We start from the raw sequence: 15662 nt of genomic DNA, 5'->3' as shown, positions 1-15662 counted from the left end.
CTGTGGGGGTGGGGGGGAGAATGAGAGGCACCAGCAAGGCTGAGGGGGACTGTATGGGGGCAGAGTTAGGGGCACCAGCAGGGCTGTGGCGTGGGGCTTTTATTTTAATCATGGATTTGGGGGGGGTTAACAGAGAATTTGCAGTTTTTTAATCAGAGAAAACTAGGGTCCCTGCTGATAACCCACCTAGAGGTGAGGTGTCTGAGAACTGGGGGGGAGAATGAGAGGCACCAGCAAGGCTGAGGGGGACTGTATGGGGGCAGAGTTAGGGGCACCAGCAGGGCTGTGGCGTGGGGCTTTTATTTTAATCATGGATTTGGGGGGGGTTAACAGAGAATTTGCAGTTTTTTAATCAGAGAAAACTAGGGTCCCTGCTGATAACCCACCTAGAGGTGAGGTGTCTGAGAACCCTGTAGGGACTCTAGTTAGAAAAATGTCCCCATCCCACCAGTCAGCTTGGTGGGAGGATGGGTATTTTCCTGTGGCCAGAACCCTCCCAGAACATGTTCTCACTGCAGGAGAATGGAGCCAATCAGCTAATGGGCAGGAGGTGGGGCGGGCACTTTTCCTCCAGTGGGATCCCTCCTGGATCCTCAAGAAATTGATTCTGGAGAGAATGACGCCGAGCCACTCACTTCCATACCCCACTATAATCCTACTGGTTGGCCCAGACCTGTGCAGGGGGAGGCAGGCTGCTGTGCCATGGCAGCAGGCTTTTGGATCTTTGCCACCACAGGAGGATGCCTTCCTCCTTCCCTGCACTCCTGTGGGTCAGCTATTTTCCCATGGCAGGAACCCTCCTGACAGTCAGTCTGGGACTGCCTCTGGCAACTGCTCCTTTTCATAAGTTAACTGCTTATTGATAGCCTGCCCCCTTCCCCAGCAGGGGAGAAGGTAGGCTGTCAATAGGCTCCCCAGAGCATAGGGGTGGCCCAGGGAGCAGGTTTGTAGTTCTCCCAGGTAGAGCTTGCCTGTGAAGCTCTCCAGCTGTAGGGCTGGAACATCTGTACTCTTTAGCTGCCAGGCTATTTTTCTAGTGGTAAGAAGTGAATGCCTGTCCATGGCCCATGTCCTGTCCATGTGACAAGTTAAATTCAGGTTCCATGCATCCCTTATACATGTCCAATGGGCTGGAGCCAGGAGCAAAACCCAAAGGACAACCTTGACAACATCTTTTGAAACCCTCATTGTTCACACTCTGCGGCTCCTACATGACTGGAGCTGCACAGGGAATAGTTCAGGACAGAGTCAAAGGCTCTTTGCTGAACTTTGTAACATTCCAGTTGCCTACATGATGTATGTCATGGAATCAATTACAAAATTATAGACTCTCAATAACAGCTGGGATTGTGGGTAGGAAAACGTAACTATGCCCCTGGGACAGAATTCAGGTCCACATTAACCCTGTTTATGAAGAATTTACACATTAACTATAGCAGTACAACCAACCAACCAAGCCCCGCCCTGCCTCCCCCCCTCGTGAACACAGGTTATACCAATATAGTTTATTCCAGTATAGAAAGGAGAATAAACTATGCTAGTGTAACTGCAGTCACTGTGGGTTATATCAACATAACTGTTTTGATAATAAGTACATCACTCCCATAAGCCAAATGGCTACTATATTTTCTCACATACAACACACACCTTTCTCCCCCAAAATCAGCCCCCCAAGATTGGGATGCATATTTTAACTGGTTGTTTTCTTCACTGGAAAAGGAGTACTCCTGGAGACCCTGTGAATGCCATTCAGCAGCCATTTGTGTCTGTTCAGCAAGATGAAGGAGCAGTCTTGTGTTAATTTTCTCATGGCCATAGCTATTGGCTGAACAGCGTAGATTGTGCCTGAAGCAGCAAGTGAGCTGCTGGTAGTATCTTGCTGAGGCTTGTGATATGGAAGCAACACTTTATTTACAGGAATTAATATAAATACCTACTTACAGTAAAGAACTAACAGTCTTATTACTGCCCTTTTGCAAGTTTCTGGGGCCTAATCTTGTGTGAAATAGGCCCCTACTACACGTTACATATATTATACAAGTAATTGGTTAATCGTGTAATAATTTTAAACTGGCCATATGTGAAAAGTAAGACCAGCCACCAGTGCAAAGTAATTATCACAAAATTAACTGGTTAATCATGCAATAAATTTGTAACAGCCACATGTGCTCAGTAATTATCACACAGTAAAAATTGCTATCCAGCTATAAAAAGAGCAGGAGACAGTTTGCCACACCAGGAAGTTCTGGATGCCTCACTCTGTGTTCGCAGAAGAGCTTCTGTGTCACACAGTTGGCCACAACTCTGGAAAAATCTTTTTCTACTTTCTGCCTTTTAAAAATAAGACTTCTTTTTTTATTTTGGGTCATGTTATATGTGAGAAAATATGGTATATTATATTATGTCTGCATAGGCCAGACAGAAGCCTGAAGTCCTGATTTATACAAAACTGCTATGGACTTGGATGGAATTTTGCCTGAATCAGGACACAAGCATGAAATCCTAGGTTTACACTAAAATTACTACAAGTGGTTCATATCTAATTTATTAGCAAGCATTAGAGTTTACTACAGATTTCAGTTTTTTTGTGATTATTCATAATATCATATAGCCTATCACAGTAAATACCCTCTCTAATTACCTCATGTAATATGGCTAAGATTTCACGAATGGGAATAAATTAAACCTCACCAAAAAGGTCTGATTAAATTAAAATTATGCACTCAATAGTAAATGTGTTTTTCAACTGGCACCCACTCCTTAGTTTCATATTTTGAATTTGTTTTACAGTAGTGCCCTAGGAGGACTGCTTTGTGCTTCCTCAGGGAATTTACAATTAAAAAAAAATGCTAAATTTGATCCTTCGGTCTCCATGTTTACATCTAGCTGTTTCGCAACTCGGGCATTTCATGCCAAGCTGCTGAGCAGCACTGCATTCATAGGTTTAGCAATCAAGGTCAACACTGCAGAGCCTCCTCTATACTGAGGAATTAACCAAGAAAAACCTGCTAATTTCAGCACCAGTAAGAGCCTTAATGTAGACTAGGCCTCTGTGACTGACCCATTTTTTACTTCTTTTCTTCAGGTTACTTTGAAACAGTGGTAAAAACACTAGAAACTACTGGAGCACCATCTACCTTAGAGCTCCTGCCAATACTAGGAATTTATGATAGCAACTGAGAATTCTTTTTCAAGCTTCCCTAGTAGTCTATGGCTTTAATTTTTTTTTAAGTGTTGAAATCTACCCAGTGCTTTAAAACTTATAGAAAAAAAACACCCCTTCAAAAAACATCATCAACGGGTTTTGCAAATAGCTGTTGAAAACCAGAAGCCTTGAAATGTCAGGCCAATATTACCTTTTGAAGTGGAGAGTTTTATAAAGTTTGATTAAAAGTATTTATTTATTTTTAGTCCTCATGGAATTGTTTGATCAGTTTTCCAGGAAAAGCACTACAAGTTTCTAATAGCATGTACTGAATAGTTTTTTTTTTAATTAGTTGTATTTATTTCAAATGCTTTGAAGGAATACCTGTACACTTTGTTACATTTCTCTTTAGGGCATTTGGTCCACTTTGGTGCCATGAAGATATAACACCCAAGAACCAGAATACAAAAAGCACTGAGCAGCTTACTAATTTTCTACGTCATCTTGTGTCTGTGTTTAAAGATTCCAAGTCAGGTACTGAATATTTTTCCCCATAATGGCTAAATACCATACCCTAGTTTAATATACCAGCCAGTGGGATATTTCTGGTATTGGTTTATGGAAACTTTCCTCTAACTGCCAGTTTCTTTCCCTCACATGGCTGTTATAAGAGCTTTCTTGTGCAACAGTGCCCTCTGTTCTACGAAAATAATAATTTCATTACAATATAGTTCACCTTTTTTCCATGTTAGAAGTTTTTAAATAATTTTTGTTTTATAGTCTGTTTAAAGTAATATTTAGTATGATTCTTGTCTGCAGATTCAAATACATTTGAATGTTGCAAATAAACACTTTCAAATTAATGTTAAATAACATTATTTCCGTCTAATAGTAGCTCACCTTGTATTCTTTTACCATACTTCTCCTAAAGCTGATACAATCTTGTATTTTAGGGCTGTGCGAAGCTTTGTTCCCTGATTCAATTTGGTGGAGATTCAGCCCGATTTGGTGGCCAAATCTCCAAATCCAATCAGAGGACCCTTTAATCTCTGAATCGAATCGGAACCCACCAAATTGATTCAGAAAGATTCAGAGATTCAGACAGAGACAGCTTTAAAAGTTTTTTCTACATACCTTGAGGTACCAGCGCAGTTCGTGATCACTGTGATGCTGGGGCACATGGAGCGTCCACAGGAGTGCAGGGGGGCCCCCCATGTGCTCGGTGGCAAACCTGGAAGTAGACTGGAACTACTTCCAGTCCACTTATGGGTCTCCCAGGGAGTGCGCTAGGGACCCCCCCCGCATCCCCCCCTAGCTCAGCAATTGGCTGCAGGGGGACCCTGGGTGCCCCCCCCCCCAAGACCCAGGAGGCACCAGTCGCTGAGCCAGGGGGATGCGGGGGGGCCCCTAGCGTGCTCCCTGGCACACCTGGAAGTGGACCAGAAGTGCTTCTGGTCCACTTCCGGGTCTGCTGTCGAGCATGCTGGGGAGTCCCCCATGCTTCTGTGGGACACTCCATGCACCCCAGCATCATAGTGTTCATGAGCTGCCTGCTACCTAGAGGTATGTAGAAAAAACATTTAAAGCTGTGTCTATGTCCGAATCTCTGATTCTTCAAATCAGCATCAAATCTTCAGATTCGGATTTGACTGAATCGAATCAGGGACAGTGATCCAAATCAACAAATCAAATCACCGTCCCTGATTCAGTCCGAATCCAAATCCAAATCAAATAGGGCCCGCTTCGCACACCCCTGTTGTATTTGCTTAAAGAAAATACATTGTATTCAAACATATAACAGGTGTAAGTTAATATTTTTCCTCAGGTCCACGGTACATTTTTATCCCGCGATTTTTTCTTTTTTGTCTTTTTTTCTTTTGGGGAGCTGGACCCGATGATCCTTCAGGGTCCCTTCTAGCCCTATGATTCTGTGATTCTTTCCTTAGATCTGTGTATGCTAAAGCAAAATGTATATCCTGTAAAGGATGCATTTGTGTTATGAATTTGCTAGACAAACATTGTCTTGGATTGGACTGTGGACAGACACTAAAATAAGCAGTTCTTCAAACATGTCACACTAAAACACTTTGATTATTCTGTTAATAGAAAATATCTTTGCCTTTTATTTGTAAAATGGATCCAAAGAATTAATCAGTTTTCCTGACAAACTATACTATATTTTCTCATGCACAGCACACATCTGTTTCCCCAAAATGAACCCCAGTTTTTGGGGGCTGATATAAGCAGGAGAGCTGATTTTCTGCCCATGGTTGATGCACCTGCTTTGCTTCCTGCTCCACTGTGCAGCAGCTGCTGCATTACTGTTCAGGAAGGGGATCAGTTGTCTTAATGGCTCATTGTTCGTCACTCCAGAAGTGTTAACAACACTCTCTCCTTTTAATGGTCTTGATGTTCTTAGAAAATTCCCCTAAAGCAAGGTTAGCTTGATTATCTCACTGTTCCTGGTCTCTGTCCTCCTATTTCACAAGTGTGACAGGATGGGTCCTTGAGCGATTGTGGCTCCCCTAGGCCTCCCTAATACCACCTGCACTCCTAATCCTCTACATAACTTCCCCTGTTTGTTTTGCCTGGCACTCCTTGATGTTCCTTTGTTATTAACTAGGAGGCTGCCCCTGAGTCCTGTAGCACTCTCACTGTCCTCTACCTATCTAACTGACCCCTCAGGGTCTCTAGGTCCTTAATTCTTATACTCTAAACTATTCCATTATCCATGGGTGTCTCTCTATTCTGGTGTACCCACTGGTGCCTGGGTGGCATTTGAGCCAGTGGTCACCACGTGTGCCCCAAAAGGCCCTAATTTAAGTCATAGGGCTCTTAATTCTGGCCTCCTGCCACCACAGTAGCTATGCCCATGCCTTGCAGATATTACTTGGTCACTGTTTGCCTTCCTGTGTAGGTTTTGGCCTTCTTATCCTTAGCCTACAGGGTACTCTGGCTGTTGACTGGTAGCCTAAACCCACTGTCTCTGGCCTGGTCTTTTCAGTCTCAGCCCCTAGCTACCTTCTGGGCTCTGGCCCTCTCAGCCTCACCCCCTCTGGGCTCAGGCTCTGGCCCCGTTGGCCTGAAGCCTGCTCCTGCCTTTTGCCTCCTGCCCCGGCGGGATTCAAAGTTTGGCATGCCCCAAGCGCCCCTATGGCTTCCTTTCTACCCTTACAGCCTCCATCTGTCCTCCAGTATAAACTAAAACAAAAATGCAAGCAACTGCTTTAAAATCAAACCCTCAAAATCCCCCCTCTAGGTCATCATACCACTGCCAAGCCACCTCACTGCAGAGTTCAGGGCTTCACTGCCCCTCTGCCACAGGGACCCAGGCTTATATCCCCTAGGCTCCTCCCCTTCTGGTCAGGTGCTCTCCTGACTGGCCACAGATGTGTCCCCTCAGCTTCTAGAGCAGCTTACTGCCATTTCTCTGGCTGAACTGTAGGGCCCTTGCTGCCTAACCAGGAATCTGCCCTTCTGTCCTATTGCTAGGCAGCTAGCCTCACAATAGGCATTTGCCATCTATGAGCCCCTGGCTGCCTATTCCCCTGCAGCTAGCCCATAATATGTGGGCTTCCCTCGCACGGGGACATCCCTGCTGTAGCTTCTCCCTTAAGTAACAGTAGCTCCTGGCTCCCTGTTACACAGTCTTAGAGAGATTTTAGCTCTTTTCAAAATCATAAATCCAAAAATGGATACCAGTCTTCACTTGTAGCTAGGGTTTCAGCTTTAATTAAGCAGGAAAGGGAGGGTGAGTCAGCTGAAGATCGGGCTGACTCGACTCTATGCAGCCATTAATCTGGAAACAATCTTTCTTTCTTTATTTGGCCTTTCAAAAAAAAGGTGTGTGTTATATTCAGGAGCATGTTGTATGCAGGACAGTTCAGTATTTTGTTTTTTTTATTATGGTATGGCAGAGCATACTAATAAATATGCTAAATAATATTTTCATTAGTAACAGAAAACTTTATTGAATGTCTGCTGAGATAGGACCACAGTCATTTTATTTGTAATAAGGAATTGTTTTAAAGCTCATTGAGATTTACAGAAAGATTTCCTTCCCTTAACTTCAACTGAGTTTTGAATCAGGTCCTAAGATCCTGTATTCAAAGGTTCAAAACACTATATTACATTGAGTGCCACAGTGCCGTATTTACTTGACTATAGGATGAGATTCCCCTCCCCACTCCCCAACAGCCTAGGGAAAAAGTCCCCATATCTTATATTTGCATCCAGGAAACCTAATTAAATACACTGCCTACAATTAAACTGCTGCCAGAAGTAACGTGCTTAGTAATAGGAACCAACTAAGAAGTTGATTGAATGCAGCCCACACTTACCATGCCTGTAAAACAAATGACCTATATTAGGCAAACATACTGATGGGAACCTACCACAAAGCTAGGTTAGTGTAGTCTATCTAAATAATATATAGAGTTTATTGTGCTCAGTCCCCTCCAGAGCTGACTCTTTTTCAAGTCATAGTGAACCACTACACTGAATACATTTTGACTTCCTCTTTACTGTCACAGCTGAGCAGCACCCTTCCCATTTCCAATGATTCCTGTTTCTTCCTCAGCCTTAACTGTCTGGAAAACATCACCAAACATTTATGTAGATGAGAGCCTCTGTCACCAGCTCTGTCAGCCCATTGCATGTAATTTTTATGGCCCTGCCCTGCATGTGGTGGAGTCAGACCAGGCACAGCTTCATGCTTCATTTGCATATACATTTTTAGAGTTTCTCAAAAGAACACCCAGTTCCAGTCACAAGTTGGGGGCTAATTAAGCACATGGATACTTTGTGGGGGGGTATCTGAAGTACACAAATATACTGAGCAATTCTGGGCTATGAGAGCACCTTGGTTTGAAATGATGTTGACTCTGATGGGGCCCAGCTCAATGAGCTATATCAGTGGTTCTCAACCTTTGGTACCACCTGCCAATCAATGCAGCAAATGTAAAACACAGCAAAAGCGAAACCAGTAGTCCCACTGTGGCACTTCCAGTTTCGCTGCTGCAAGCTGAGTCCCACTTCTTGGGGACCACAGCCTGGGGCAAAGCAGCCTGCGTGGAACCTTCCTCCCTCTCCCCCTGGCACACTGATAACAGAGAGTGAAAGCCCCAGTGCACTGGGCACGGCAGGAGGAGCAGCGGCCAGAATTTCCAGCCCAAACAGGCAAAGATGCCTCCAACCCGCTGGGCGGGGGGGTGAGCCAAACTCAAAACGCAGCACCCGCATACCCCTTGCCCGTGTCTCTCATACCCCCAAGGGTACGCTTACCACAGGTTAAGAAACACTAAGCTGTATGATATATGATAAGCCTTTTAGCTTTGGACTAATACCATGCATCATTTGTCAGAAGTGCTGATCACAAGTGTATTTATGCAGTACCTGTGTTGAAACTTGCAGCAGTTTTAAAAATGTAAAATGAATCAATTCTGGATTAACTGTATCTATAGGTTCCCATAGTAATTTGCCTATCTCCAAAGTACTCCAGGTACAGTTATTTTAAAGTCAGTGTTTTTTGTTCCCTTGCATTTCAGATTTACCTCTTATTTCCACATTGACAGTAAGGCAGGGAACGGGGCTCAGGGAAAAGAAGTTGGGGAGGCAGAGAGCAAGGGGACCACCTGAGCTTCCCCAACCACTATTTTCTCTACTAAAGCACAGGGAAAGGGATAAATTCAAGCCAAATCTCTGATAATTAAATTCTATACCTGAAAAATTATAACAAATTTATAGATTTTCCATATATAGAATCTAATTGGGGGGGGTCATCTTAAATTCAGGTTGTCTTAGATTTGTGTAAATAAGGTAATTATTACTACACCCTTATGAGGAAGAAAAGTACTATTGTCCTGAAGGAAATGTTGAGAGATATGGAAGTGACAATCACACAGAAAATCATTGACTATAATTAGAACATGCTCTTTACTATAGGTGGTCAGAAATACGAATTAATTGAAAGCTGAATGTTTCAAATGTGTCTTCTTTGAAAATCCATTTCAAAATAAAAGTGAAAAAGTATTTTGATAAGATGTTGGCCTTTCTAGAATGGAAAAATTTAATTCCTGTTTTGAAAAGACTTTTCCTTGTTATAGAATGTAGTAAAGAGTCCTACCCATCATCATTTCTGTCAGACACACCCTAGGGACTCCTGGGCATTCCTCCAGTCCCGTCCCACAAGCTCCCTGTGTAGCACCTTCCTATCCCCCTCTATTTCAGCCATTTCCTGCAACACCTTCCTTTCCTTCCCCTTCCTCCCTTTATATCTCCCCTTCTAGGAGGTCTTTGCAACCTCTGTTTCCCTCCTCCTCCATACCAGGATTCCCCAGTACTTCCCTCCCCCTGCCACCACCACCAGAGCTTTTTTGCTAAGCTACTAGCAATTTCAGTATGCTGTATTGTCCTGAAATGGGGGTTATTCTCCTGTTTAGAGAAAATGAACAATGGTCCTATTCCTTTAATAAATTAATATCCCATAAAAACTCTTGCCAAACCTCTTTGAAGTGCTAGGAAACATGGCAAAGAATTGCTTAACTATAGGTTTCAACCATAAATTAACTTTATATACCACACAGTAAAATCTGCTACTTCATAATTGAAATATCAACATATTCCTTTGCTACTTAGGATTCCATTTGGAACAGCATCTGAGTGAAGTTGCTTTACAAACAGCTCTGTCAAGTTCCTCAAGACATTATGCAGGTCGCTCTTTCCAGATATTCAGGGCTCTAAAACAGCCTCTTTCTGCCCATGCATTGTCTGACCTTCTGTCAAGGTTGGTGGAAGTTATAGGAGAGCATGGAGATGAGATTCAGGTATGCGTAAGTGATGTGGTATATTCTTGATAACATAATGCGCATGTACATTATAATTTACTTCAAATTATTGTTAAAGACTAATGAATTTAGGAAGTATGCTGTAGTATAAATATGAGCATAGCCATAGAAAAGAACAGCAATTATATTTTTAAAAATGAGAGTTAGTTTGATAAGATCTATTTTTAATAAAAAAATGTGATTGGCATTAGTTGTATTACTTTGTTTAAATACTCATTTAATCTGGTGCTAACTCAGCTCTTCCATTTGTCTGTGATCAATGTTAGGCTGACTGTCCTGTAACTACCCTTTTTAAAAGTTGACATAATATTAGATTCCTTCTCATTCTTTACACCTTTCCAAGCATACCAAAACTTATTAAAATGCAAACATTAACAGTCTAGAGTAGCAGTGTAACTAAGCAGGGGCAACTGGGCAACAGCTCTGGCTGCTGATTTGGAAGAGGCAGGGTACAGATGCAAAAATAACAGCTGCTAGCCAGTTGTGCTGCCAGGAGCTACTGCTGCCCCATGCATTTGCTTTACCCAGGATATCTGACAGCCCTGTTACACCTGTAGTCCGGGAAGATCCTCATCCAGTTCTTTCAAAATTCTTGGGTACAGATTACACACTTTTAAGAGGAAGGACAGGATAACTTTTTATTATCTGTTGTTTATCATCATTGTTACTTTTAGAATAAAAGATATGTCATTATCATGTGACACAAGTACATGATCTGGCTTCTTCCACAAAATACAAATCACACATATTTAGTGAGTATTTTTGCCTTTTCTGCATTCAGGTCTACCATTTTATTTATCAGTGGACCAATGTGATTCTTAATATTCCTTTTGTTCCTAATACATTTTTAAAATCTCCTTATTGTCCTTAATTCAGTTGGACAGAGAATTGTCTTTTTACTTCCATTATCAGTTTTCTATACCAGTGTTTCTCTACCTTTTAAGTAGCAAGTACCACTTAACTTCTGAAAGTTTTAATAAGTACACCAACACTCAATTTTCCAGGGGATTTTATATTTACAGACTACTGTGTGCTGTATGTTGGAAGAAGGGCTGTTTATATAAGGCCATGATATGACAGATGTCTGATCTGGTGTGGGTAGGGTTGCCACTTTTTACACCAGGGGTGCACAACTCAAGTACGTACCTGGGCTAGAGGTAATGTCGGCCAAAGCTAGGAGGGCACGCCAAATTATTATCACGAAATTTAAAGCGCTGCACAATGCACAGTGCACCAATTTTTTTCCCATAGTTTTGAGAGGAGGAAGGGGCGAGAGAGAGAGGAAAAGAGGCGAGAGAGTGTTGGGGTACCCACGTACCCCCTGCCTATGTCTCGTGTACCCCCAAGGGTATGCATACCACAGGTTGAGAAACTATGTTCTATACATTCTAGTTTATATTTGTTGTGAACAGTTTACCCTTTCTTCCACTCTCTTACTTTTTAAATTCACAGCTGCTTTCACTTGCCTTCAAAGCCATGATGTTTTTATATCCAGTTTAACAACCTTTTTCAGTTATGGCTTTTTTAGTAACAAATAAAATATTCTTAAACATTTTACTAATTTTTACATTTTATTATTTAATTATTTTCTCCAGCTGATTCTGCTCATAATTATTTTCATCTTTGTGAAATTGACTCATTCTAGACCACAACAAACAGTTATGACTGATTGGGACTTAGTTTCAGTTACACTTGACAAGTGATCACTTAAGTGAGCACCAATTTTAGTTCTCTGATATAATCTGATATTTATCTATAGAGAGGAGATAATATAGATTTCCCCTGAGTATAATACAATATTTTGTATTAGGAAAGTGACACTTATAATTTTTAGAAATTCTAGTAGTATTTTCCTACTGACAGCATGAGATCTCCAGCATGCATCACTAAGATTAAAATCCTTAAAATAATACACCCTTTTTTCCCCGCTCTTCATGATAGGTGCTTAAAGAGTCCATCTCACTATTCTGAAATGTGATTTGGTGGTCTGTAACAGACTAATACACCATCTTGTTTTATAATTAGCTAGGGAAAAAATAATAATATCCTAAACAAAAAAACACAAATCCTACCCTGACCTAATATGATTTTCAGACTGGGCATCTAATCTGCACGGCTAGTCAATCAATGGCATTTCTTCTGAGATTTAAAAAAAAGACAGTGTTAAGTGCTAATGGTGTTAAGATTAAAACACACACAAAACCAAAGCCTAGTGCTGTCTTTTAAGAAATGGACTGCTTATTTCACACTGATAGTCAAACGACAATAAAATGACAATAATATTCTGTCATGCTGCTTATTCAGAATCTGAAGCAGTGACCTGGAAGTCAGTGTCTCTGTATTCCATTATCAGTTCCGTGACAAGTTATCTGGTATCCTTAAACTCCTTCACAGACCATTTAGAAAAAGAGGAAATAACATTTGTAATGACCTTTACATCAGCAATGAAATTACTTTGGTGCAATAATTTTCTTTTTCCTGGGATAAATTAAGCATTTCTCAGTTCTCCATACACCACAATTGCTTTTCCTGACTTCTTGGTGAATGCTTTTGTTGAAATGAATGACATTATGTATTTGATAGGGTTATGTAATGGAGGCCCTACTGACCTTGGAGGCTGCTGTGGATAATCTGTCTGATTGTTTGAAGAACAGCGACCTCTTAACTGTTTTATCTCGGTAAGAGCCTGTCTTCTTTAACTACATTCTTTATTTTTTCCACTAATGCAAAGTCCTGCTAACTGAGCAACATACAGTGATTTTGATATAACTGATCTCACTCAGAACATACTCATAGAAATGTCTATGGGCAATCCTGAGCAATTTGGCAACAACGCTTGTAATAAACTTCTCTTCCTTTCTGCTTCCTGCAGGCAGGCTCTTTAAATAAAAAGCAGCAGGATTTCACAATATATTTTTGTATTAAACATGATTTTGAAAAAATACACAGGATGCTTTGCTTAAAATATGGCACGTAGGAGCAGATGTCATTTCCCGGTTTCAGAGAACTCATGACACCTTTTATCAAGCTTTCCCTAAAAAACTACCTGAACAGGCAGAATTTGCTCCTTTTTGTGGAAGAAATAGGGAATTTTACCTTCAGAATGCACTTATCCAAGGATTCCTCAGGAGGCTAACAGCATACTTGCAGTAGCCCTATTATTCTGAATTATTTCATGGTTTCCCCTTCTCTTACTTCTTACCAGCAGGTCTGTAGAATTACCTCTCCAGACAGCTCTCTATAGAATCCCCAGGAAAGAAGGTTTCACAAATTGGAGGAAAGCTCCCCACAGAATCCATTTGGTATTTAAGGAGATACAAGTGTCCATTCTCTGCCTCTATACTCACCCCAGGCCTTGTTAGCTAGAGGTCTTTGACTTCACACAGCGCCCTCCTAGGCTGAGGTCTGGCAAACTCCCCTTTTTCTGTAACATAGATACAGTAAACCTGTATACTAGGGCTGTGTGAAATTTCAATGGGTGTTTCATTTCAAAGCTGTTTTGATGCGTTTCAAGCTTGAAACAGCGAAATCAAAATGAAAGGCTTCAAAACAGCTTCAAAACAAAACAAGGGCACTCGAAACATTTTGAAAGTTTTGAAACATTTCAAGTTTCGAAGCCAGGCTTGCTTGCAGCTAAACAGAAACTAAGGCAAGGGAGGAGGAAGAAGGGGAAAGGACTGCTTTGATATTGACATCTAGCGCTCCCAGTTCATTTCCCCAGCTTTCTGATTGCTTCCCCCAGCTCTCTGATCATTTCCTCAGCTCTTCCCAGGAGGCGCGGGCCCCCGATTTGCACATGGGGTTTCAGTAGGCTGCCGCCAGCAGCAGCCACTTGGCGCAGCCCACGCCAAGCACTGGGAAGACTATAGTGCTGCCGCTGGCCACAGCCTGCAGTGGCAGCCTGTTGAAACTGGTGTGCAGATCTGGGAGCTAGCACCCCCCAGGAAGAGCTGGGGGAAGTGATCAGAGAGCTGGGAAATTGAACAGGGAGCTGAGGAATTGAACTGGGGGCTAGGGAAATGTTCAGGTCCCTGAACATTCCCCCAATTTCTGGTTCAATTCCCCAGCTCCCCAATCTATCTCCCAGCTCTCTGATCACTTTCCCCAGCTCTTCCCGAGGGGCATGAGCCCCCGGATGATGCGACACAACAGCAAGCTGCCACTACCATCTGGGGATGGTGGCAGCTCTGGGCTATTTCCCCAGCTGGCAGCAGCAGCCTGCGGAACCCCTGCATGCAGATCCAGGTGCCGCACCCCACTGGGAAGAGCTAGGGAATTGAACCAGGAGCTCTGGCTGACAGGTGGAGCCACCCTTGCTCCCAGACAGGGTGTGGTACCCTGCAGAGCTGCTCTGCACCTGCATGGGTGCCAGGCGGGAGGTGGGGGGGCCATCCCCACTGCCCCCTACTGCCCCACACTGCGCAGGGGGGTTCTGTTCTGCCACAAGCACCCAGAGGCCCCAACCACTGCTGCCAGAACCAGTGAGTGCAGGGCTTTTTTTTTTTTAAGGCTCCACACACACCAGCTGCAGAGGCTGTGGATGCCAGGAGACTGCTGCTGCTGGCTGGGGCCAGTGCCAGCACCCAAGTCTGCCCAGCACAGCCCGCGCCAAGCACCAGGAAGAACCCAGTGCTGGTGCTGGCCCCAACCAGAAGCGGCAGACTGCTGTCATCCCACACGCAGATCTGGGGGCCTGAGTCCCCTGGGAGGGCTATGGGGCTGTGCCAGACTCCTCCTGGTGGGAGTGGGCCCCCAGATCTGCGTGCAGGATAGCAGGCTGCCAGTGCCAGCAAGTGATACTAGTTTTTCTTTGAACAGTTAAAGGTGCAGTTTCACAAAAACCCTTACACCTACCTCCTTGAAACATGGCAGGCTTCATGCCCTCATAAGGGGCTACCATCCCTGCAATTTTCATCCAAATCAGGCAGGAAATGACAAAGATATAGGCATTTTCATGATTCTCTATTATAGCCTATGGGCAAAATGTTGAGATGCGTCAAAACAGTGAAACAGTTTCAACGAAATGAAACAGAACAGTGCTTCAAAACACCTAAATGAAACACTGTCCCTTTGAAATGGGGAAATGGAAGTCAAAACAAAACGGTGTTGTTTCACACAGCCCTACTGTATACCTTGGAGAGACTCATGTCTGTTGTAATCCTGATTAGCTGGGATAGGAACTGGGTGTGTCTCTAGACCAGCGATTCTCATCAGGGTACCATGGCACCCTCAGGTACCATGAGATTCTTTGAAAGGTGCTGTGAGATACGAGAGAGGGGTAGACTCAGGCTTGTCCTTGCCTAGATGATTCTCTACCCCCACTGCCCAGCCCCTCTGCAAGGTAGTAAGCACTGTAATATACAGACTAGTTTTTAAATTGGATCCCATTCAATTCACAAAAAACATGCATACATGCCTCAAATCCAGTAAGGGGTGCTTTGAGCCTAATGCCTCAAGTCTGGAAAGGTTGGGAATCACTGCTCTAAAGGAAATCCCTTAGATCTCAATTTTTTCAGCAACTTAGTAATTCACAAGTTAAAATTCTTGGGATATTCCTGCACATTAAGCAAACAACAGAACTACCTGGAGGTGGCAAGAGAGGAGCAGTTGATTTGGAACTGCAGTCTAGTATACCCTTCCATTTTCCAGGTCAAGAGCCGCATGTTCCTCTC

At 43.0% G+C, this 15662-nt stretch overlaps 1 protein-coding gene across 7 annotated transcripts in view; it reads left to right on the top strand.

Moving 5' to 3' along the window:
• Positions 1–15662, top strand: part of LOC102383623 (protein furry homolog) — a 214234-nt gene that overhangs the window by 134942 nt on the left and 63630 nt on the right. For all 7 annotated transcript variants that reach the window (XR_003094661.1, XR_003094660.1, XM_025207103.1 and 4 more), the window contains exons 38-40: positions 3558–3679; positions 9782–9969; positions 12574–12668. Coding sequence is in view for 5 of the 7 variants with exons in the window: in XM_025207103.1 (XP_025062888.1) it covers positions 3558–3679; positions 9782–9969; positions 12574–12668 (405 nt within the window). In the remaining 2 variants the exon portion in view is untranslated. The remainder of the gene's footprint in view (positions 1–3557; positions 3680–9781; positions 9970–12573; positions 12669–15662) is intronic.

Source organism: Alligator sinensis, unplaced genomic scaffold (genome assembly GCF_000455745.1).
Source record: "Alligator sinensis unplaced genomic scaffold, ASM45574v1 scaffold406_1, whole genome shotgun sequence".
NCBI classification, from domain to species: Eukaryota; Metazoa; Chordata; order Crocodylia; family Alligatoridae; genus Alligator; species Alligator sinensis.
The sequence above is the reverse complement of the archived record's forward strand: the minus strand, read 5'-3'. Positions and strand labels throughout refer to the sequence as shown.